Here is a 25,737-nt window from a genome sequence, read left to right as displayed (position 1 = left end):
CTTAAATTTAAGAATGTCTCATTTTTTTTTTTTATCAAAACCTTATATTCTTCTCTGGTGCGGTTAATCTAATGGTTTTGCTTCTACACAATTTCTATGAATTTGTAAGTCATTACAAAGACAATATAAGTAAACAACTAATGTATAGTTTCTGATTATTTGATTGAAATCGAAAACATAAACAAATTATATATGAAATTTCATATTATTTGTCAAATTCATACCATAAACCGTTAACTTTGTTCACAAAAACCCTTGTGTTGAGTACATATAAAGGTTAAATTTCAGTTAAAATGAAAAATGTAAATCTGACAAATCATCATAAATAAGCTTTTCATCTATGCATGAAGCCTTACTCGTGCGTTGAACAGCTTGCATTACTTCTGATGTCCTTCATAATTTGAAGAATAAAAACGATTTCATAAAATCAATTACTTTAAAATAATAGCTTTTAATATTACGCAGTTATATCCGTTCTGAATATATAATATTTAAGAATTCCGTAAAAGGAGTCAAATAACGTTAACCCAAAATAAACAGTTTTGATTTTGAACGTCTGAACAATATGTGTCATGTCCATATTAGCTATGTACCATGATGTAGCCACCAGGAATATATTGGCAATATCAAAAACATTGTTAAATTGTTCCTTACTGTAGCATTAATATTGCCTGATTATTTTGATAGAAAGCCCAGACGAAGGTATATCATAATATATTCACATCTCGGCTCTCTATGTATTTGTTCTATACATGCTATACATTTGACTACTTATCTTAATAATTCAGATGCGTATTATTTACAAATGAAGGAACCTGGAGGGCGGATGTTGCATGCCGTAGTGTTTCTGTGGAGGTTATAAATTGAAAAGCCATTGACCAACAGATGATATGACAATTCCATGTACATTAATTAGAGAGACAGTCGTACCTATAAAAAGACTGTTTTCATAGCATACACGTATTAGTCTGTATTTGTTACTTTGAAGTAAACACTAAATTTTTTAATCTGTTTGGTGTGGACATATTCTGTTATTTAATTAGGCATGTTAGGAATGAAGTGTCTTTCCTGTACTTTCTCTTAATGTGTCTTTTTTTGTTTCATTAATCCATTGACCAAAATTAAAAAGGTGTATTGAGATCTAAAACAAAAACACTAATAAAATTCCTTCACATTTGTATAAGTCTGTCCAACATCAGGAAGTTCGTAATTATTTTTTGTCAAATCATTTGCTGTTTTGGGTATATGTGGTTGATGGCAGATATAACAGTTTTGTTAAATGCTATATTGTGATCTTTTAATTAATACATGTAGACTGGCGACGATTCGGAGTTTGACTCATTTCGAGATTCTCAGAACATCTGTCTATAAATGCCGAATGCATATAATCGTTCTTTATACGTCTTTATGTCATTTTGGAAACAATATTTTCAACATTTCCATTTGGCAAAACCCTTAATGCATTTTTGAATTGTGATAAGCTATGTATACAGTTATCAAATTGAATGTGTTTTATGTCATATGTTTTAATTGTGTGGAAAACAACTTGATTTGCTGCAAATTATAATTAATAATTATATGTCCTCTGGTCCAATGGAGAAGATAACACCATTGATTTTAGTCGACGATGGAACTTTTTTATGTCGAAAAGATATACTGTTTATGTGGTGTTTTCAATGCATCTTGTATCTTTTTTTACCAAAATTTATATGTCAATACCAGTTGTAAATTGCATACATTTGAATCACTTTTTTTTTTTTACCTTTTTTCAGTCGAAGATACAGTATTAGATGACAGTTTTCGTGCTCCGTACTACACTGGAAAAGACACCGACTCTGGTTTGTGTATTGATTTTTTATAACCTATTTCATTTTCCGATAGAATACATATGAAATTAAATTTTCGTCAAAAAATTTTTTAACCTGTATTAACAGATGACAAAAAATACAATCAAATTTTTATTTACAAATTAGTAAATCAACACAAGAACTGTTAAGATACATCAGTACTATCAAGCATATGCTAGCAATTTCCTAATGGGTTTCTTTATACATTTATAAGATACTAAAAGATATCCGATGTTAATGTAAAAAAATGCATTTATTATATTTTAGAAGAAAAGTTTGCACAAGTAGTACTAGGAAAATGGGACGCTGAATACGCACGAGCTAAAAGTAAACATTTAATAGGTAAGTATATATATTCTAATCTACGTATCTTAATCAAACACAATTTCGTTCTAACATTATGATGTCACATTTAATAAGAAATAATAACAAAATAAGATATTTTTGGAAAATATTGTAAATCTATTTCTAAAGCTGGTCTGCGGTATTGTTCGTTTCTCTTACGAGTGTACGTATTGATTAACTAGAGGCTCTAAAGAGCCTGTGTCGCTCACCTTGGTCTATGTGAATATTAAAGGAAGCAGATGGATTCATGACAAAATTGTGTTTTGGTGATGGTGATGTGTTTGTACATCTTACTTTACTGAACATTCTTGCTGCTTAAAATTATCTCTATCTATAATGAACTTGGCCCATTAGTTTCAGTGGAAAATGTTAGTAAAAATTTACAAATTTTATGAAAATTGTTAAAAATTGACTATAAAGAACAATAACTCCTAAGGGGGTCAATTGACCATTTTGGTCATGTTGACTTATTTGTAAATCTTACTTTGCTGAACATTATTGTTGTTTACAGTTTATCTCTATCAATAATAATATTCAAGATAATGACCAAAAACAGCAAAATTTCCTTAAAACTAACAATCCAGGGTCAGCAACCCAACAACGGGTTGTCCGATTCATCTAAAAATTTCAGAGCAGATAAATGTTGACCTGATAAACAATTTTACTCCATGTCAGATTTGCTCTAAATGCTTTGGGTTTTGAGTTATAAGCCAAAAACTGCATTTTACCCCATGTTCTATTTTTAGCCATGGCGGCCATCTTGGTTGGATGGCCGGGTCACCGGACACATTTTTCAAACTACTAACCCAAAAGATGATTGTGGCCAAGTTTGGATTAATTTGGCCAAGTAGTTTCAGAGGAGAAGATTTTTGTAAAAGATTACTAAGATTTACGAAAAATGGTAAAAAATTGACTATAAAGGGCAATAACTCCTAAAGGGGTCAACTGACCATTTCAGTCATATTGACTTATTTGTAAATCTTACTTTGGTGAACATTATTGCTGTTTATAGTTTATCTCTATCTATCATAATATTCAAGATAATAACCAAAAAGAGCAAAATTTCCTTAAAATTACTAATTCAGGGCCAGCAACCCAACAACGGGTTGTCCGATTCATCTGAAAATTTCAGGGCAGATAGATCTTGAACTGATAAACAATTTTACCCCATGTCAGATTTGCTCTAAATGCTTTGGGTTTTGAGTTATAAGCCAAAAACTGCATTTTACCCCATGTTCTATTTTTAGCCATGGCGGCCATCTTGGTTTGATGGCCGGGTCACTGGACACATTTTTAGCTCACCTGGCCCGAAGGGCCAAGTGAGCTTTTCCCATCACTTTGCGTCCGGCGTCCGGCGTCCGTCGTCTGTCGTCCGTCGTCCGGCGTCGTTAACTTTTACAAAAATCTTCTCCTCATTTTTCATAAATATAAGTAATCTTTTACAAAAATCTTCTCCTCTGAAACTACTGGGCCAAATTAATCCAAACTTGGCCACAATCATCTTTGAGGTATCTAGTTTTAAAAATGTGTGGCGTGACCCGGTCAACCAACCAAGATGGCCGCCACGGCTAAAAATAGAACATAGGGGTAAAATGCAGTTTTTGGCTTATAACTCAAAAACCAAAACATTTAGAGGAAATCTGACATGAGTAAAAATGTTTATCAGGTCAAGATCTATCTGCCCTGAAATTTTCAGATGAATCGGTCAACCTGTTGTTGGGTTGCTGCCCCTGAATTGGTAATTTTGAGGAAATTTTGCTGTTTTTGGTTATTATCTTGAATATTATTATAGATAGAGATAAACTGTAAACAGCAATAATGTTCATCAAAGTAAGATTTACAAATAAGTCAACATGACCGAAATGGTCAGTTGACCCCTTTAGGAGTTATTGCCCTTTATAGTCAATTTTTAACCATTTTTCGTAAATCTTAGTTATCTTTTACAAAAATCTTCTCCTCTGAAACTACTGGGCCAAATTAATTCAAACTTGGCCACAATCATCTTTCAGGTACCTTGTTTGAAAAATGTGTCCGATGACCTGGCCATCCAACCAAGATGGCCACCACGGCTAAAAATAGAACAGGGGTAACATGTAGTTTTTTGCTTATAACTCTGAAACCCAAATCATTTAGAGGAAATCTGACAAGGAGTTAAATTGTTAATCAAGTCAATATATATCTGCCCTGAAATATTCAAATGAATTGGACGACCGGTTGTTGGGTTGCTGCCCTCCAATTGGTAATTTTTAAAGAAATTTTGCTGTTTTTGGTTATTATCTTGAATACTATTATAGATAGCGATAAACTGTAAACAGCGATAATGTTCATCAAAGTAAGATCTACAAATAAGTCCACATGACCTAAATGGTCAATTGACCCCTTGAGGAGTTATTGCCCTTTATAGTCAATTTTTAACAATTTTCATTAATTTGGTAAATTTATGTAAATTTTTACCAAATATTTTTCTCTGTTACTAATGGGCAAAGTTCATTATAGATATAATTGTAAGAAGCAAGAATGTTCAGTAAAGTAAGAACTTCAAACACATCACCGTCACCAAAATACAATTTTGTCATGAATCCATTTGTGTCCTTTGTTTAATATGCACATAGACCAAGGTGAGCGACACAGGCTCTTTAGAGCCTCTAGTTTTAAAGTAGAAAGGTTTATGCCTTTCATACTATCATTTCACTGCAAATTCTATTTTAGTTGAGAAAATGCTATAATAATGGCCTTACATAATGAACTGATACTTTCTTAACAGACTTTTCCCAGCAGTTGGAGTATTTTTCATGTTTTTCCTGTCAAGATCAAGGTTTCATCTTTCAGATTATGTAATAAATTCTACTGTTCACAATAAAAATTTCACTATTCATGGGTGTTGAAAATTGGTGGGGGTTATACATTGTATATTAAATAATGATACTTAAGGAAGCTCGCGGGTATAAGATTTTCAGAAAAAAATTAAACATTTAATTTTCATTACAAATTTTATAAATTACCTTAAGTAGTTGTTACCTTATCATATAGCACAAAAATCATTCCAAAAAATCAATTCGTGTTGACCCCAGCTGACTTTTAAAATGTAGATATCATTGAAAAAGCTCGAAATTATCTCCCTTTGGTGCAAAAATGCCCTTTTTTGGCATTAAAATTGAAATATCTTTTTTTACTCATCGGTGACCTATATTTTTGGGATACGATTGCTTTCAAGCAATCTGTAGACTTATACCAGTGGCTCAGGACAATGCCCTCACGTCAACCGTTTTATTCTAAACATTAAGGAACATCTCAGATTCTCAAGATTGTCTTGCTTTAAAAGGTAGAAACAAACAAAGGGATTGAACTTAAACAACTTTCCTATAATGTTCTTTTCATAATCTTCATGTTTGATATTTCCCTTTACTTATATGCGTGTTTTTAACAACACGGAAAATCAGAATTAAGCAGTATTTATATTTAGTGTTTTTATAAATTTAGAAACACGTCAGAGGGAAGTCCCCAGTTTTGATAAAAATGCGAGGGTTCTTTGAATTCCGATAAATCTATTTCTGTCATATAAGAACTGGAGTGGAGTTTTTCTTATATATGTCACCGTTATGAAACTGATATTTGATATTGTACTCTCATAAAGAAATAGAGAACCATCTTGGTCATTTAATTAAAATTCAATATACGTTCTTGCTCCAGGGTTTGTTTAGGTAATTATGCGCATGTGTATAGTTTTCTGGGCTTCAAGGGGTATTAGCTATATATAAATTGAATGGTTGCTCTGGATTCCCCACTCAATTGAATAATTTTAAACTCATGGGATCCTTTCTTTGTATGTCTGCTATTGAGGGTTATTGTTGTTGCATAATTTTAAATCATATGCATCATTTAAATTAATATAAATAAATTTTATAACTACAACACCCCTTCAAGCGAAATGGAGTCTTCCATATTATCGTTTCGAGTTATCTCCCTTCCGGAAGAAACTTTTGTCAATTCTGAATGAAAATAGACTTTGAGAATAATTAACCTGTTCTGTCGATAAACATTGTATTATATTTATATTAAAAATGATCACAATTTAAACCGAGGAATATGTACGGAAAGGAGTCATGACAACTGACCCAAAGGAAATTAAACATTTAAAGAGTTAGGAATGGGGTTCCTCCTAGAATTGACGTAGTAAAATAGGTGATAATTATTTTTTCTGGGACGCCTTCCTACGACGTGATAATTAAGTAGTCCTTTTCTGACTATTAATGATACATGTAAGTAAGACAAAAGAGGGGTGAAGGATACTTGAAGGACAATCAAACTCATAGTCCAAAATAAACTCACAACGCCATGGCTAAAAAATAAAAAGACCAACAGACAAATAATAGTTCACAAGACACAACCTAGAAACTTAAGACCAAGCAACACGCATCACTGCCAGAAACTGGAAGTGATCTCAGGTTCTCTACGAAGTTGTAGGAAGGCGTCCCAGAAAAAAATTAAAATAGCCTTGCCAGACGTCATTATTATTTGGACTAATAATTAAGATACAAAGCGAAATACCTTCTCTCACTCTGAATCTCAATGACTGCTGTGAAAAATAAACTTGGAATTTATTGTACAAAAATAAAACACAATAGGCCTAAGTACATTGTTCATACACTTTTATCTGGGATTGGCTATGTAGTAACTATTCATATTACGTAAATTACATTTTACATGTGCAGTTGAATTAGTTTTGAAAATAATATTATCTAGCTACATGTATACATGTGTCAATAAAAACAATGGCAATCGTATTCCTCAGAGCATTCTGCTCTTTGATTTATTATTGTTTTCAAATAAGCTATACATAAACTAAATCATTGTAAAATTTAAGCGATTTCTGTAATTAGGTTCTTTTTTTATTTCGATATTACCTCTTTTTCTCCTATTAGTTCAACAGAAAAAGAGTACCTTTTCAAAAATGTATGTTTCTTTCGAGGGCAGATTGTGAGCGTAAATGATCGGTGACCCCTCTTTTTTATTTTATTTTTCTATAAGGTATAAGATAAAGTTCATTTATAGAAAAAAATAGGGAAATCTTATATTAAATAAAAAAAAATGATTTAGACCCGCGAGCTCCCTTAAACAAGTGAATTTTATGTCATGTATGTCATTATCCTTGATTCAGTTGAATGAATGAATGAATATATTTTATTGCAGAAGCAAACATAATGCTATAGCAAAATAACATAATATACAATTACAATAATGACAGTAAACAAACAGAGAACAACACAATATGGTCATAATAAACACATAATTACAACTGTTATGCAATGATTATTTGTGATCTTAACTTCCATGCCCCGTTAAGAAATTTACACAATTGTTTAGGTAGACTCTTTGAGCTAGCCTGTAAAAGAAATAACAGCTTTCTATTAGTTGGCCATGAACAATAATATTTTGGTAAAAACTGTAGTCTCAATGATCTAAAGGCAGGACATACATGTACTAGAACAAAATGGTACTCGTTTTCAATACATTTCATATGACAGCATATACATATACGATTTTCTCTTACAATATTGTCAAAACGACCAACTTCAATATTTAGTTTTTATGTTCCACTACGCAGTCATATTTTAAGTAATTTTCTAAACAAAACTCATTTTTCAATTTTCTATATAAACACAATTTTTCACAACCGTTAGTACAAGGTCATCACCTGAAATGACAACTCAGTTGTTGGTTCTGATAATTTTAGCAACATAATTAGTCCCTGGATCCCTATGACCTTCCTTAACAATTGAAGTTGTTGTTACTTTATGAATGAATACATTTTAAGGAATGTGGGACAACTAGTACTTGTCCCAGAGACAAGTCCACTTCTGCTGCTTTATTTATGTGGAACTTTTCCACAGTAGTGAAATCCGCTAGTCAGATTTACTTAGGGTTTCATAAAATGTTAGATTTACATGTCTAGGGGTACCATCAAGCTTTCTATTTTGCATTGTGGTCTATTTAGGGATATTTTGAGGGGCCTATAGAAGAGAGGGGTTTACTATAGAACCCTGTGGGATTTTATTATTTTTAATTTTTAAAGACTTTCACTTGAAAACAGTAAGTATAAATAGACCCCTGTGACCCCTTAACCATATATATATACTTGTATGGGACAATAACAAATCAAACGAAAATAATTTGGAGGAGTCCCTGGTGTCACCTCATCCCTTCTGTTTAAGAACTCCTAAACGGGCAAGATTCCCACCCTCAACCATATATGTTCTTGTATGGTACCATAAAACAAATCAAATTAAATATTTAGGGGTCCCTTTGGGGTCACCCCACCACCTCCTGTTTTTGGACCTGTTATCACATTTGTCCACATTGAGGTCCAAAGGATTGAAATTTAGACTTTGTTTGAATTTATCAAAAAAATTACATGACGTTGCCAAAGACGTCACCGGTGGTGTCCACAAATATTCACCATGTTCACTCTGTGGTTAAAGTTTTTAAAATTTTAATTGCTTTCTTATACTATCCTGGATTTGAACCAAACTTGGATAGAAGCTTGTTTTAATATGATCAGAAGCTAGTATCTGGAAGGAAATTTTGCTGAAATTTGTACCTGTCTTAGTGTGTAGATCTGTATTTTACAAGTTTATAAATAGTCTAGTCAAAATAAAGTTTAACGTCAAACAAATTGCAACAAAAGAAATTTTTAAGCAATTTGAATAATGATACAAGGTTTACGTGTCCATCTAGCATGTGGTCCGAGACCACAATTGTCGTCCCTTGGTTTTGCAGGTATAATGCCCCTGAATTGATGATTTTAAATTTTTTTTGGCAGTTTTTGGTTATTATCTTGAATATTATTATAGATACAGATAAACTGTTAATAGCAAAAATGTTAAGCAAAGTAAGATCTACAAATAAGTCACTTGACCAAAATTGTCAATTGACCCCTTAAGGAGTTATAACCTTTAAAGACTTTTTTCACAATTTGTTCATCATGTTGACTTACTTTAAAAAATCTTTTCTCCTTGGAAACTGCTGTATCAATTTCAGCCAAACTTAGGCTAAATGAGTTTCAGAGTATCTAGTATAAATTTTATATTTTATTTCCTTGTATGTCAAGAAACATAGCTCCTATGGCTAAAATAGAACATAGGAGACATTTTTTTTTTTTGCTTTTGAAGAAAATAGGATGATTCAAAGAACATTTAAATAAATTGAAAAGCCAAAATAATCATTGATGAAAGATTAAACCAAAAAAATTCAGGTGAGCGATTCAGGCTCTTGAGAGCCTCTTGTTTAAACTACTAACCTAAAAGATGATTGTGGCCAAGTTTGGATTAATTTGGCCCAGTAGTTTCAGAGGAGAAGATTTTTGTAAAATATTACTAAGATTTACGAAAAATGGTTAAAAATTGACTATAAAGGGCAATAACTCCTAAAGGGGTCAACTGACCATTTCAGTCATGTAAACTTATTTGTAAATCTTACTTTGCTGAACATTATTGCTATTTACTGTTTATCTCTATCTATAATAATATTCAAGATAATAACCAAAAAGAGCAAAATTTCCTTAAAATTACTAATTCAGGGCCAGCAACCCAACAACGGGTTGTCCGATTCATCTGAAAATTTCAGGGCAGATAGATCTTGAACTGATAAACAATTTTACCCCATGTCAGATTTGCTCTAAATGCTTTGGGTTTTGAGTTATAAGCCAAAAACGCATTTTACCCCATGTTCTATTTTTAGCCATGGCGGCCATCTTGGTTTGATGGCCGGGTCACCGGACACATTTTTCAAATTACTAACCTAAAAGATGATTGTGGCCAAGTTTGGATTAATTTGGCCCAGTAGTTTCAGAGGAGAAGATTTTTGTAAAATATTACTAAGATTTACGAAAAATGGTTAAAAATTGACTATAAAGGGCAATAACTCCTAAAGGGGTCAACTGACCATTTCAGTCATGTTGACTTATTTGTAAATCTTACTTTGCTGAACATTATTGCTGTTTACTGTTTATCTCTATCTATAATAATATTCAAGATAATAACCAAAAACAGCAAAATTTCCTTAAAATTACCAATTCAGGGGCAGTAACCCAACAACGGGTTATCCGATTCATCTGAAAATTTCAGGGCAGATAGATCTTCACCTGTTTAACAATTCTACCCCATGTCAGATTTGCTCTAAATGCTTTGGTTTTTGAGTTATAAGCCAAAAACTGCATTTTACCCCTATGTTCTATTTTTAGCCATGGCGGCCATCTTGGTTGGTTGACCGGGTCACCGGACACATTTTTTAAACTAGATACCCCAATGATGATTGTGGCCAAGTTTGGTTAAATTTGGCCCAGTAGTTTCAGAGGAGAAGATTTTTGTAAAAGTTAACGACGCCAGACGACGGACGACAGACGACGGACGACGGACGCCGGACGTCAAGTGCTGAGAAAAGCTCACTTGGCCCTTTGGGCCAGGTGAGCTAAAAATGATATTTTAAGAGAGCAATGAGAAATGTGAACTAGAGGCTCTAAATAGTCTGTGTCGCTCACCTTGGTCTATGTGCATATCATAAAGGAAGGACACAGATGAACTCATGACAAAATTGTGTTTTGGTGATGGTGATGTGTTTGTAGATCTTACTTTTACTGAACATTCTTGCTACTTACAATTTTCTCTATCTATATAGACTTGGCTCTTTAGATACAGAGGAAAATATGTTGTAAACATTTACAAAAATTTACCAAATTAATGAAAATTGGTAAAAAATTACTATAAAGGGCAATATCTCCTTAAGGGGTCAACTGACCATTTTGGTCATGTTGACTTATTTGTAGATCTTACTTCGCTGAACATTATTGCTGTTTATAGTTTATCTCTATCTATAATTATATTTAAGATAATAACCGAAAACAGTAAAATTTCCTTAAAATTACCAATTCAGGGGCAGCAACCTAACAACAAGTTGTCCGATTCATCTGACAATTTCTGGGCAGATGGAGCTTGACCTGATAAACAATTTTACTTGATGCCAAATTTGCTCTTAATACTTTGGTTTTATTGTTATAAGCCAAAATCTACATTTTACCCCTATGTTATATTTTTAGCCATGGCGGCCATCTTGGTTGGTTGGCCGGGTCACATGGACAAATTTGTAACCTAGGTACCCCAATGATGATTGTGGCCAAGTTTGGTCAAATTTGGCCCATTTTTAGCTCACCTGGCCCGAAGGGCCAAGTGAGCTATTCCCATCACTTTGCGTCCGGCGTCCGTCGTCGTCGTCCGTCGTCATCCGTCGTCCGTCGTCCGTCGTAGTCCGTCGTCCGTCGTCCGTCGTCGTTAACTTTTACAAAAATCTTCTCCTCTGAAACTACTGGGCCAAATCAAACCAAACTTGGCCACAATCATCATTGGGGTATCTAGTTTAAAAAATGTGTGGCGTGACCCGGTCAACCAACCAAGATGGCCGCCACGGCTAAAAATAGAACAAATGGGTAAAATGCAGTTTTTGGCTTATAACTCAAAAACCAAAGCATTTAGAGCAAATCTGACATGGGATAAAAATGTTTATCAGGTCAAGATCTATCTGCCCTGAAATTTTCAGATGAATCGGTCAATCGGTTGTTGGGTTGCTGCCCCTGAATTGGTAATTTTGAGGAAATTTTGCTGTTTTTGGTTATTATCTTGAATATTATTATAGATAGAGATAAACTGTAAACAGCAATAATGTTCAGCAAAGTAAGATCTACAAATAAGTCAACATGACCAAAATGGTCAGTTGACCTGTTTAGGAGTTATTGCCCTTTATAGTCAATTTTTAACCATTTTTCGTTAATTAAAGTAATCTTTTACAAAAATCTTCTCCTCTGAAACTACTGGGCCAAATTAATCCAAACTTGGCCACAATCATCTTTGGGGTATTTAGTTTAGAAAATGTGTGGCGTGACCTGGTCAACCAACCAAGATGGCCGCACCGCTAAAAATAGAACATAGGGGTAAAATGCAGTTTTTGGCTTATAACTCAAAAACCAAAGCATTTTGAGGAAATCTGACATGGGATAAAAATGTTTATCAGGTCAAGATCTATCTGCCCTGAAATTTTCAGATGAATCGGTCAATCGGTTGTTGGGTTGCTGCCCCTGAATTGGTAATTTTGAGGAAATTTTGCTGTTTTTGGTTATTATCTTGAATATTATTATAGATAGAGATAAATTGTAAACAGCAATAATGTTCAGCAAAGTAAGATCTACAAATAAGTCAACATGACCAAAATGGTCAGTTGACCCCTTTAGGAGTTATTGCCCTTTATAGTCAATCTTTAACCATTTTTCATAAATCTAAGTAATCTTTTACAAAATCTCCACTGAAACTACTAGGCCACAATCATCTTTGGGGTATCTAGTTTGAAAAATGTGTCCGATGACCTGGCCATTCAACCAAGATGGCCGCCACGGCTAAAAATAGAACATAGGGGTAAAATGCAGTTTTTGGCTTATAACTATGAATTCAAAGCATCTAGAGCAAATCTGACAAGAAGTTAAATTGTTAATCAAGTCAATATCTATCTGCCCTGAATTTTTCAGATGAATTGGACAACTGGTTGTTGGGTTGCTGCCCTCCAATTGGTAATTTTTAAAGAAATTTTGCCGTTTTTGGTTATCTTGAATACTATTATAGATAGCGATAAACTGTAAACAGCAATAATGTTCAGCAAAGTAAGATCTACAAATAAGTCAACATGACCTAAATGGTCAATTGACCCCTTAAGGAGTTATTGCCCTTTATAGTCAATTTTTAACAATTTTCATTAATTTGGTAAATATATGTAAATTTTTACCAAATATAGTTCTCTGTTACTAATGGGCAAAGTTCATTATAGATATAATTGTAAGAAGCAAAATTGTTCAGTAAAGTAAGAACTTCAAACACATCACCATCACCAAAATACAATTTTGTCATGAATCCATTTGTGTCCTTTGTTTAATATGCACATAGACCAAGTTGAGCGACACAGGCTCTTTAGAGCCTCTAGTTTTTAGTGGAGAAGATTTTTGTAAAAGTTAACGACGACGACGGACGACAGACGACGGACGACAGACGACGGAAGACGTACGTCAAGTGATGAGAAAAGCTCACTTGGCCCTATAGGTCAGGTGAGCTAAAAAGGAGACGAAGCTTATAAACAATGCATATCCATTGTTTGCCATGCGACGAGTGTCGGACTTCCTCCAATTTAGATGAAATAAAGTATATTAAATAGACAAATAATATTAAGTTGGATTTTTAACGTGCAAACATTCCGATCTGCATTATTGAATATTAGCCTAAAAGAACATGTACGTCAAATGCATATACCACCCAACCCATCGATACATTATATTATACACCGAGAAATTGACAATACAATTATGATTAAGAACAGAAATGTACGACAAGAAAGATGATGTCAGCATTCCAATGCGAAACTTTCAATTTCAATGAAGCAACATTTCAGCAGAACCTGCATATGTGCATATTGAGTATGTATATATCCAAGTTGGTACGATATTCTAAGGCTGGTGTTTCCATGTCATGATTTCCTACATAGAGGCTTCCCCTAGGACTTTATTAGGTCATAGTATAAATTTCCTCTTAACCTAACTATGATTTTTCTAAATACTAAGGATTTTCTTGTCCAAAAGTTATCAAAGGTACCAGGATTATAATTCGCCAGAAGAGCGTTTCGTCTACATAAGACTCATCAGTGGCGCTCAGATCAACATCGTTATAAAGCTAAACAAGTACAAAGTTGAAGAGCATTGAAGACCCAAAATTTCAGAAAGTTGTGCCAAATACGGGTAAGGTAATCTATTCCTGGGATAAGAAAATCCTCAGTTTTTCGAAAAATTCAAAGTTTTATAACAGGAAATTTATAAATGACCATGTAATTGATATTCATGTCAACATCGAAGTGCTGACAACTGGTCTGGTGATACCCTCGGGGACGAAACGTCCATCAGTAGTGGCATCGACCCAGTGGTGAAGGCATAGATTACTGTAGTCGTATTTGGTGCAAATTATTTGAATTATGGGTGTTCAATGCTCTGCAATTTGTACTTGTTTGGCTTAATAACGTTTTTGGAAAATGACGCTTCAGCGGCATTGTTCCGATACCATTGACCAGAACAACAGGAAGTCGATTATTGCCTCCGCCTACCGCACTCGGTTTCATATTTACTATTTTACAAACTAACTGGTATCTGCTTGTATTCCGCTACACTCGAACAAAGTGTTGTAGTCGGAAGGGAACCAGTTTACATACTTTATTTTATTTACAACAAAAATGTTGACCTGTCCATAGAAAGGCTTCAAGTTGTATAGTCCATGGTTTTATTCTCCAAAATTGGACCTTCCAGAGGGGGTGCGGACTATAGAGTACAATAAGCAAGAAATAAGAGAACAATTTCAATTTCGCGGCGAGGTGGTTGTTTACGTTCCGCCATCATTAATATCGTAGAGGGCGCTCTCATCATTTTTTAAACTTATAATTTTAACTCATCCATATTAATAAGTTATTTCTATTTAATATCAAATTAAAACTGATTAATATAAAAACTAAACCTTTCATTACAAATTTCTCGTTTCTTTTCAATGCATTTGAAATAAACTGGTAACTGCAGATTGAAACGATCCAAACATAGTAAAAAAAGACAACCGTAAACCAGCTTAGAATTTGTAAACTACAAAACGTAATCGGTTATTGTTCATTCCGTTTTGGTGTTTCATACCGACTTATATGGTTTGTATAAGCTTAAGACCCTTCAAACATTAATGTGATAGGTATAATAAAGACTGTTTTACAAGAGGATGGAACTGTTTTACTTTCAAAGTCGTATTATAGTGATATCTGTCATGTACAGATTTCGACTCTCACCGGTTAATTTCTTCTTTTACACGTGCTTTTTTAAACTTCCTGTTTAAACATCGCAAGTTTCAAAATTGTTTTTTAAGTGAATGAAACGTATTTGAACAATCACGAAGCGTTCTAGAATCTTTTTAAGCAGTTTCTACTTCTGTTTGATGATGGAAAACAGGTTTTCTAAAAAAAATACCGCAAACGATCGCAGAGGATTCGAAATGTACAAGCCAAATCAGCACCTGGTTAAATCGGCATCTAGTCAAATCGGCATCCAATAATATTTGTTATAATATTTTCTATTCAATTGATTAATAACTTTTACCAAGTACATAGTTAATGTGCTGTTGTGTATAAAGGTAAACAACGAAGCCCTTACCCAAGCTGTTGTTTTAACAATGAGACAATTAGAAAAATAAAATGGAAAACTATGAGTCCCTTTCAATAAATCAAATTTTCATGCCAAATAATTAGCAAATTTAAGGTGTTTTTTTCAGGAAAGTTTATACAGCATTAAACCAACAATCCTGTAAAATGCTCAACTGGTTAAAAAAATGCATAAAGAATATCCAATACCTCATATATATGATTAAAAATACACATTTAGTTGAGAAAAATACATAAAAAATGTACATGAACCCCCAAAAATGTGAAAGTTAATATTTTCGTATAATCCCTGCCTTAGGTATTTAACTCTTTTTGCTTAAATACTGAACAAAATTCTGGCAACCCCTTTCTTATTTTTACTCTTTTTGCTTAAAGTACTGTTTAAAATATATATTTAACATGGGTGACGAATTGACTATATCAGGTGTCGATTTAACCAGGTGCCGATTTGACTATACCGGGTGCCAATTTAACCAGGTGCCGGTTTGACTAGAATTCTTTGAAATTACCTTAGTTTCATTAAACCTTTGATAACAGTAACAAATAGATTATTTACCTAAAATTTTGTGGGGAGAAGTGGGTTCGGACTATGTACCAGTGAGAAATATACAAGCCTTTCTACGGTATTTATTTTTACAATTCAGGTAGTTTTGACCTATTCATTTGTCTTTAAAAAACCAGCCAGTTGTCATCTTCACTTCACACACACACACATATACGAATATCAATTATATGCTTACGAGACATGTTGCATTGTTAAACTAATTACGGTATGTGAAAATCAAGACTTGCATAAAAAAAATCCCAATATTAGAGACAGTGGCGTCATTTTTCCTCAGAGCTTTTAGCTCTTTGATTTGCTCATCTGGCCCGAAGGGCCAAATGAATTTTTCTCATCACTTGGCGTTCGTCGTCCGTCGTCTGTCGTCCGTGGTCGTTAACTTTTACAAAAATATTCTCCTCTGAAACTACTGTGCCAAATTTAACCAAACTTGGCCACAATCATCATTTAGATATTTAGTTTAAACAATGTGTCCGGTGACCTGGTCAACCAATCAAGATGGCCGCCATGGCTAAAAATAGAACATAGGAGTAGAATGTAGATTTTGATTTAAATCTCTGAAACCAAATCATTTACAGCAAATCTGACAGGGGTGAAATTGTTTATCAGGTCAAGATCTATCTGCCCTGAAATTTTCAGATGAATCGGACAACCCGTTGTTAGGTTGCTGCCCCTGAATTAGTATTTTTTAAAAGAAATTTTGCCGTTTTTATACGCCCGTCTAAGACAGGACGTATTATAGTATACCGTTGTCCGTCCGTCCGTCTATCCGTCCGTCGTCCACATTTCGGACAATTTCTAAAAAAACGCTTGTACCAACTTTTATGAAATTTTGTTGAATTGTTTATCTATACTATTAAACGAGAAGACCTCATTTTGTATGTCGCTTCTCTGCCTCTTACAATAAATCAATCATCATGCCTCTGTGTTCTATATGTGCAAAGAGGCATGATGTAGTCGCATTTGTCATCCATTCTTATGACTATTCAGTTTGGGTTATTTTGGGAGAAAAACGAAAATAAACATTATGGCGTCCGGATATTGATTCCGTATTCAAAACGACTTTTAAGTCAGATATAACTTCCGGTTTTAACATTGAGAACTTATCGTATGATCGATCACAAAAATGAAAAATAAATAAGCCAATCAGGGCGTTGTCCATATCGTGGTTTTTAGATCATAAGAACCACTACTATTATACCTCGGACGGGGACAGGACAATTTTTTTCGCGTCTATCTGCATGTATACTATGATTAATATACTACTATAATATATAGAGACTGTAAAAATAATATGGCAATAATCGCCATGGAGAAGAAAGTTAGAATTAATACTTAATAGAAAATTAAATACAATTTAATATTTATAATATAGAAAAATATTGTTCTGTCTCCGTGTACCTAAATGATTTTTTATATCATTTCTTGAAATCCGTTACAAAAATTCATCTTTAAATAGTTAACATACTGTCAACCAAGTAAAATTGTCAGCGATTTTGCTTTTAAGTCTAACAGGACTTCCGGATTTAAACTTGCATATAAATTTCATAAGAATACTCGGGTACAGGACAATAATTATCATCAGCCGCGTTAATATAGACTATAAATACAGCAGTGATCGCCTAGGAGAAGAATTTGATAGTTGATAGCAAATACACTTTAATAATATAGTATATGTGTGTTCAAATTATAATTACAGAAACGAGAAAATAATGGAATATAATAGAAACAACATAATAACGGACTTTGGGAGCAAGGAAGGGGGATTAAACTGTTTCCAAGTACCTATGCATTTAGATACCTTTTCTGAAATTCTAAACACATAAAATCTTTTACAAAATTCTCCCTACAACAGTTGAAATACTTTCAACCAAGCTCTTAATGCCCGCGATTTCGCGGGTGTGTTCTAGTATCTATTGATGTAAGCTCCCTTTCGATTTTTATAAATTTCAGATTTTTCGTTTCTATGTTACTATGAAGCTTTATCCTTATAAAAGGGGGATTTTACAGTTTTCGGACAATAACTAAAAAATACTTCCATCAACTTTAATGAAATTTTGGTGAATTGTTTATATCTATTGACGTAAGCTCCCTTTCGATTTTTAGCTCACCTGGCCCAAAGGGCCAAGTGAGCTTTTCTCATCACTTGGCGTCCGGCGTCCGTCGTCGTCGTCGTCGTCCGTCGTCGTTAACTTTTACAAAAATCTTCTCCTCTGAAACTACTGGGCCGAATTAAACCAAACTTGGCCACAATCATCATTGGGGTATCTAGTTTAAAAAATGTGTGGCGTGACTCCCCCAACCAACCAAGATGGCCGCCATGGCTAAAAATAGAACATAGGGGTAAAATGCAGTTTTTGGCTTATAACTCAAAAACCAAAGCAATTAGAGCAAATCAGACATGGGGGTAAAATTGTTAATCAGGTGAAGATCTATCTGCCCTGAAATTTTCAGATGAATCGTACAACTCTTTGTGGGGTTGCTGTCCCTGAATTGGTAATTTTAAGGAAATTTTTCTGTTTTTGGTTATTATCTTGAATATTATGATAGATAGAGGTAAACAGCAATAATGTTCAGCAAAGTAAGATTTACAAATAAGTCAGCATGACCGAAATGGTTATTGCCCTTTATAGTCAATTTTTGATCATTTTTCGTAAATGTTAGTAATCTATTACAAAAATCTTCTCCTCTGAAACTACTTGGCCAAATTAATACAAACTTGGCCACAATCATCTTTGGGGTATCTAGTTTAAAAAATGTGTGGCGTGACCCGGCCAACCAACTAAGATGGCCGCCATGGCTAAAAATAGAACATAGAGGTGAAATGTAGATTTTTGCTTATATCTCTGAAACCAAAGCATTTAGAGCAAATCTGACTTGCATAAAATTGGTCATCAAGTGGAAATCTATCTGCCCTGAAACTCTCAAAAATAATCAGACAACCAGTTGTTGGGTTGCTGCCCCGAAATAAGTAATTTGAAGGAAATTTTGCAGATTTTGGTTATTATCTTGAATATTATTATAGAAAGAGATAAACTGTAAACAGCAATTATGTACAGCAAAGTACGATCTACAAATAAGTCAACATGACCAAAATTATCAGCTGACTCCTTAAGGAGTTATTGCCCTTTATATTCAATTTTGACCAATTTTTCGTAAATTTTTGTAATCTTTTACAAAAATCTTCCCCTCTGAAACTACTGGGCCAAATTTAACCAAACTAGGCCACAATCATTATTGAGGTATCTAGTTTTAAAAATGAGTGGCGTGACCCGGCCAACTAACCAAGATGGGCGCCATGGCTAAAAATAGAACATAGAGGTGTAATGTTGATTTTGGCTTATATCTCTGAAACCAAAGCATTTAGAGCAAATCTGACAGGGGTAAAATTGTTTATCAGGTCAAAATCTATCTGCCCTGCAATTTTCAGACAAATCGGACAACCTGTTGTTTGGTTGCTGCCCTTGAATTAGCAATTTAAAGGAAATTTTGCAGATTTTGGTTATTATCTTGAATAATATTTTAGATAGAGATCAACTGTAAACAGCAATAATGTTCAGCAAAATAAGATCTACAAATAAGTCAACATGACCAAAATTGTCAATTGACCCCTTAAGGAGTTATTGCCCTTTATAGTCAATTGTTAAAAATTTTCATAAATTTTTGTTACTTTTTGTAAATTTTTAGGAAATATTTTCCACTGTAATTACTAAGCCAAGTTCATTATAGATAGAGAAAATTGTAGCAACAAAAATGTTCAGTAAAGAAAGATCTACAAAAACAGCACCATCACCAAAACACCAGTTTGTCACGAATTTATCTGTGTCCATTGTTAATATGCACATAGACCAAGGTGAGCGACACAGGCCCTTGAGAGCCTCTAGTTATAAATTTAAGATGTTTGGATTCCATGTCATGGAGTTTAATCCTTAAAAAAGGGGGATTTTCCAGTTTTCGGACAATAACTAAAAAACCCTCCACCAACTTTTATAAAACTTTGTTGAATTGTTTATAATTATTGACGTAAGCTACCTTTCGATTTTTATAAATTTCAGATTTTCGTTTCCATTTTATGAAGCTTTAGCCTTAAAAAAAAGGGATTTTTCCAGTTTTTGGTCAATAACTCAAAAATGCTTCCATCAACTTTAAATAATCCTTGGTGAATTGTTTATTGACGTTAGCTCCCTTTCGATTTTTATCAATTTTAGAATTTACGTTTCCGTGTGATGAATTGTTATGCTTAAAATAGGGGGAATTTTTCCAGTTTTCGGACAATCACTCATAAACACTTTCACAAAAATTTATGCAACTTTTGTGAATTGTTTATATCTGAAGCTACCTTGAATTAACACTTAAGGTCACTGTATGGCCTTTAACAATGAGCAAAGCCCATGCCGCACATTCAGCTATAAAAGACCCTGAAATGACAAATGTAAAACAATTCAAATAAGAAAACTAACAGCCTAATTAATGTACACAAAAAAATCATTTAAAGCATAAAGACAAGCTAAAAGAGCAACGGGCGTATCATGCGCGAATAGCGAAGCTCTTTATTGGTTATTATCTTGAATATTATTAAAGATAGAGATAAACTGTAAACAGCAATAATGTTCAGCAAAGATAGATCTACAAATAAGTCAACATGACCAAAATGGTCAGTTGACCCCTCAAGGAGTTATTGAACTTTATATTAAATTTTTAACATTTTTTAATAAATATTTGTAATCCTTTACAAAAATCTTCTACTCTGAAAATACTCACACAAATTAAACCAACCTTGTCCACAATCATCAATAGAGTATCTAGTTTAAAAATTATGTCCGGTGACCCCGCCTGCGATCCAAGATGGCCGACATGGCTAAAAAATAGTACATATGGATAAAATGAAGTCTTTGGCTTATATCTCTGAAATCAAAGAATTTAGAGCAAATCTGACAGGATAAAATGGTTCCTTAGACATGTTAGATCATGAAATATCTACCCTGAAATTTTCAGACCATTCAGGCAACCCGTCATTGAGTTGCTGCCTCTGAATTAGTAATTTTAAGAAAATATTGCAGCTTTTGGTCATTATCTTTAATATTATTATAGAAAGAGATAAACTGTAAACAGCAATATTGTACAGCAAAGTAATTCCTAAAAGTATGTCAATGTAACCAAAACGATCAATTGACCCCTTAATGAGTTATTGCCTTTTATAGTCAATGTTTAACAATTTTCATCAATTAATAAATTTTTACAAAATATTTTCCCCTGTCACTACTGGGTCAAGTTTATTAAAGATAGATATAATTGTAAGCAGCAAGAATGTTCAGCAATAGTAGGATCTACAAACACATCACCATCACCAAAACACAATTTTGTCATGAACCCATATGTCCTTCGTTTAATATGCACATAGACCAAGGTGAGCGACACAGGCTCTTTAGAAATGTACCAAGACCTCGTTGATAAATATTCCGTTTTCACTTCACAAATAATACACGATGGTCTTGAAGTATAGATTCTAGGTACTGAACAAGATTATCATCTTAAAAACGTGTGTTTGTATGTGTCTTTGTAAATTATTACATTTAATATTTAGTCTTTTTTTTTGGTAACAAATATTTGACGTGGCTCTGTACTTAATCATCCAGTCATTGTATTATGCCAAATTCTTGTTTTCTTGTCTTTAGTTTAACCTAACGTGCATTGTATATATGATTTTGGAGGTTTAGCTTTGATATTTTGGAGGATGTTCATACGCACAATGAAGGTGTGCATTAACACAGGATTTTGATTACTTTTAAATATTCTAAAAATGACAGGTAGTTGGACTTGCTGCATATTAGAGAGGTTTGTACGGCTATCTCCTCGTAATGTTTTGGAGATACAGCTGTAAGTTTGGTAGGATTTTTTAACACCTAATGAAAGTGTACATGCCCACAGGATATTTTTTTCAATTATTCTGAAAATAACACGTTATTGAACATAGTCAGTTTTTTTTGGTACTAGCTGTATAGAAAAGGGGACATTGTTTATATTTAATTTTTAATTATTTTTTTTAAGACTGATATTGACGAATTGCAATACTTTGATGTTATGAAGCTTAAACAGTTGTTATGTACGATACTAGTTACATTCGTTCCTTGAAAGTATTGGAACATACTGTTAATTGAGTGCATGTATTATTTGTTTATTTTCTTCCAAAATTATCATTATGCTTTCAGGCAATTTCTACAAAAGCATACTACTATCAAATTTAAAAAAAAGAGAGTTTATATTTTTATTTAAACATATCTCGTCGCAGAGTACTTTTTCAATCTATAGTAACTCATATACATCAATCAGAAGCAATTATAGTAGTTTACAATTTTAATTTACAAAGAACGAAATGGGGGTAAAACCTGTTGGAATCGTAAGGGAATGAGCTCGACTGCACTGGATGGGGGGACGGCGAATATACAACATCAATCATGAACATACTTGTTTACTAGTAATTATAAATGTCGAATTGTTAATGGAATTATACAGTTTTAATTACTATAGAAGTGCCAACTCTAATGAATTGAGATACATATTTAATTATGGAAAAGTCAGACACATGCATTTACCTCATGAATATTTACTGAATATTTTTGTCATGTTACGAGTAGTTTTATTTATTTGCAGACGAAGAATTAAGGGTAGTTTTGATAGGAAAAACTGGAGCGGGGAAAAGTGCCACATGTAATATGATTGCAGGGAAAGAAATCTTTGAATCAGAAATGGCTGCTGGAAGTGTTACCAAAACAACTCAGTTTAAGCGGGTAACTGTTTTAGGCAAGAAAATTCTTTTAATCGATACGCCAGGAATTCTTGATTCAGAAGTCAATCAACAGGAGATAGAAGACGAGATAAGCAAGTGTGTCCGTTTTGGAGCCCCTGGAATACATGCAATATTATTTGTCATGCCTATAGGTCGATTTACAGAAGAAGATATAAAAGTCATTCAAACATTTTTGGGATATTTTGGAAGAGAAAAAATGGAACAGCACGTTATAGTTGTCTTCACATTCGGTGATAGACTAATAGAAAGTAAGAAAAAAATAAAAGATTATCTACAGAAAGCACCCGAAGGGATCAGATGTTTTATAGAACGATGCAAGGAACGATATGTAGTATTCAATAATAAATTAAGTGAAGTCGAAAGTTTTCAACAAGTGCAAGGCCTTATTCATTTTATAACAAGTCATAAATATGAAAAGGTACTGAGTTACTATACTGACAAGTTATTTGAAGCAGCTGAGAAGAATTTGCGAGAGAAAGAGGATGAAATTCAAAGGAAGTTGGAAGATATGTATAATACACGTGTAGAAGAAATGCAGCGAGAATTTAATAAAATTAAAGAGCAGATAACAAACTTGTACAAATCCGGTGTTCAAGTTGAAGCGGCAAAAGAATACGAAAAACAATTGCAGGAACTGAAAATAAGAAGTGAAGAAGAATTATCTGACACAAAACAACTGTTTGAAAGCAGAATGAGTAAAGTAAGAGATGAAGCTAGACTAGAAGCAGAGAGTGACTCGGTTATGTTAAATTTGAATACACAACAAAGTCCTGGAAATGAAAACTAGTTTGCTGTTTTTTAATTGAATTTAACGATGACAAAAAATTGTGACCCTTGAATACAGTTATTTAAAATGTAGTATTAACCACTGATGTTCAGGGCGTATTGATGTGTAGAGACTTTAGTCATGTTAGAAATTTAAATCATGCAAACTTAACATATACATTTGTAAATTTATTATCAATTAAAGTAAAGTGGCTACTAATTTACAATAGTTAGTTAATTTGCATGTCTCAAGATTACACATATTTCTGAAAATGCATCGATGACAACTCTTTTCTGCATGTGAATGGATAACGTCACAGTTCCCAAGGTGCACCTCTTCAACAAAAAACAGCTGCAGAAATCTTAGAAGTTTTCCTTTAGAAAAAAAAACCATTTGTATTTGTATAATTTGACATTAAAACGTTCACAGTATATATTAACAGATGAAGCGTTCACTGGAAAAGGAAATTTACGAAAACGTCGTCAACCGACGTTCACAAAAAGTCATCTTTAAAAATTTGTTAAAATGATCTATTTCTTAAAAAAAAAAGAAAAGTAAGCATAAACTAATGTCAAATTATTCTAAATATTTGAAGAAATAAAACAAAACATCCGTTATTCAATTTTTAAGGATGTGAAATTAAGCGTGGATGCAATTTAGTAACCCCTCATAACAGATTCATGGATCGTTTGGAGGTTGATTCACTCCTGCTTTTCTATGATTATATATGGATTCAAAATTAAACTGATGTAACTATATATTAAATAAGTATGTGCCTACAAAATAAATACAGAATGTCAACTTTTTTCTGCATCTTAAAAAACATATGGTAAAAACTGTCAACAAATGTGAAATTTGGGTACCCTCAACTGACTTGATATAAGAAAATGGTTGTTAAACCAGATCTTACATCTAGATAAACCTCCTACTTGTATGACAGTATAGTGTTTGGTTGTTGGTTGTTTGTTGCTTAAAGTCCGGTGGCAAATATATCATGCATGATCAGGACGAGAACAAAATTATTTATCAACAAGCCGTCTAGAAAGAAGGTCGACCTGACAAATTTGGACTGCCTCTAACAACGGGGGTAATGAGGATAGGGACAGATATTTATCCATGCAACAGGCAACTATAGACCCTTCAAAGCGTTGTTGGTAAAGTGTACGGTGACTTATAGTTAATAATGTCTATGTCATTTTGGTCTCTTGTGGACAGTTGTCTCATTGGCAATCCTACCACATCTTCTTTTTTATATTGCAAGGGTTCTTAACGTGTAGAGATTGTTGCACCCTCTATTAAAGCGACATTAAATTTTGCGAACCCATTTCAATCGGACGTGACGAATTTGTTTATTAGGCACAACCAATCGAATTCCCCATTTCGGCAAGGGTCATTAGTTCTGTAGAATTGACGCAAAATAAAACAGACATAGTATTTTTACATGAAAATACATTGGATCCAGGAGCCAAAACTGTGTGAACATTCCTTGCATACATGAACATCAAAAAGATAAAACCCAACTGAATAAAAATGAATAAAATTTCCACACAACTATACCTAATATAAATCTAACAATGACGACCACCTAAAAAGTTTTTGTAGTTGAAATACAGTATCTAGTATATAATTTCTCAATAGATTAGAAATTATAATAAAACCTAAAGACACGGGTTACTGAATTGAACTTGAAATATGATTGAATAGATAGTATTGATTGTTACATATAGAAATTCAATGATTGTGAGGTTTGTTTTTGAATGTGAAAATTATACAAAGACTAAAGTTAATAAAAAGAAAAAAATATCTCTAAAATTGAAAAGTAGATGTTTGTGAGTTTATTTATAATAAATAGTGGTTGATTAGGAGAAAATAGTGGCAAATCTTTAAACAGAAGTATAAGCGGCTTCCGAACAAGAAAACACCATATAGTATAATGGTTTATAAAATGCCCGACATGAAAAATATAAAACAATTCAAATGAGAAAATAACCGCCTAATTCATAACAATTTTTTACGAAAAACAAATATAACAGAAATGGACCAACGACACCCGCTGAACTAAAGGTTCCAGAATAAGGACTACATAAGAATGTTTGTGTCATTAGCAAACAATTATACAAAAAATGATTAAACAAACTAACAA

At 33.2% G+C, this 25,737-nt stretch overlaps 1 protein-coding gene across 1 annotated transcript in view; it reads left to right on the top strand.

Annotated features, from left to right (window-relative positions):
* The window catches only part of LOC139486045 (uncharacterized), a 39,171-nt gene extending 15,370 nt beyond the window's left edge, over positions 1-23,801 (top strand). The window contains exons 12-14 of the mRNA XM_071270738.1: positions 1,773-1,838; positions 2,115-2,189; positions 22,672-23,801. Of these exons, the coding sequence (XP_071126839.1) occupies positions 1,773-1,838; positions 2,115-2,189; positions 22,672-23,615 (1,085 nt within the window). The 3' untranslated portion in view covers positions 23,616-23,801. The remainder of the gene's footprint in view (positions 1-1,772; positions 1,839-2,114; positions 2,190-22,671) is intronic.
* Positions 23,802-25,737: the final 1,936 nt, after the last annotated feature.

This window comes from Mytilus edulis, chromosome 8 (genome assembly GCF_963676685.1).
Source record: "Mytilus edulis chromosome 8, xbMytEdul2.2, whole genome shotgun sequence".
In the NCBI taxonomy this organism is placed as follows: Eukaryota; Metazoa; Mollusca; class Bivalvia; order Mytilida; family Mytilidae; genus Mytilus; species Mytilus edulis.
Note: the sequence above shows the minus strand (reverse complement) of the source record. Positions and strands in the feature narration are given on the sequence as shown.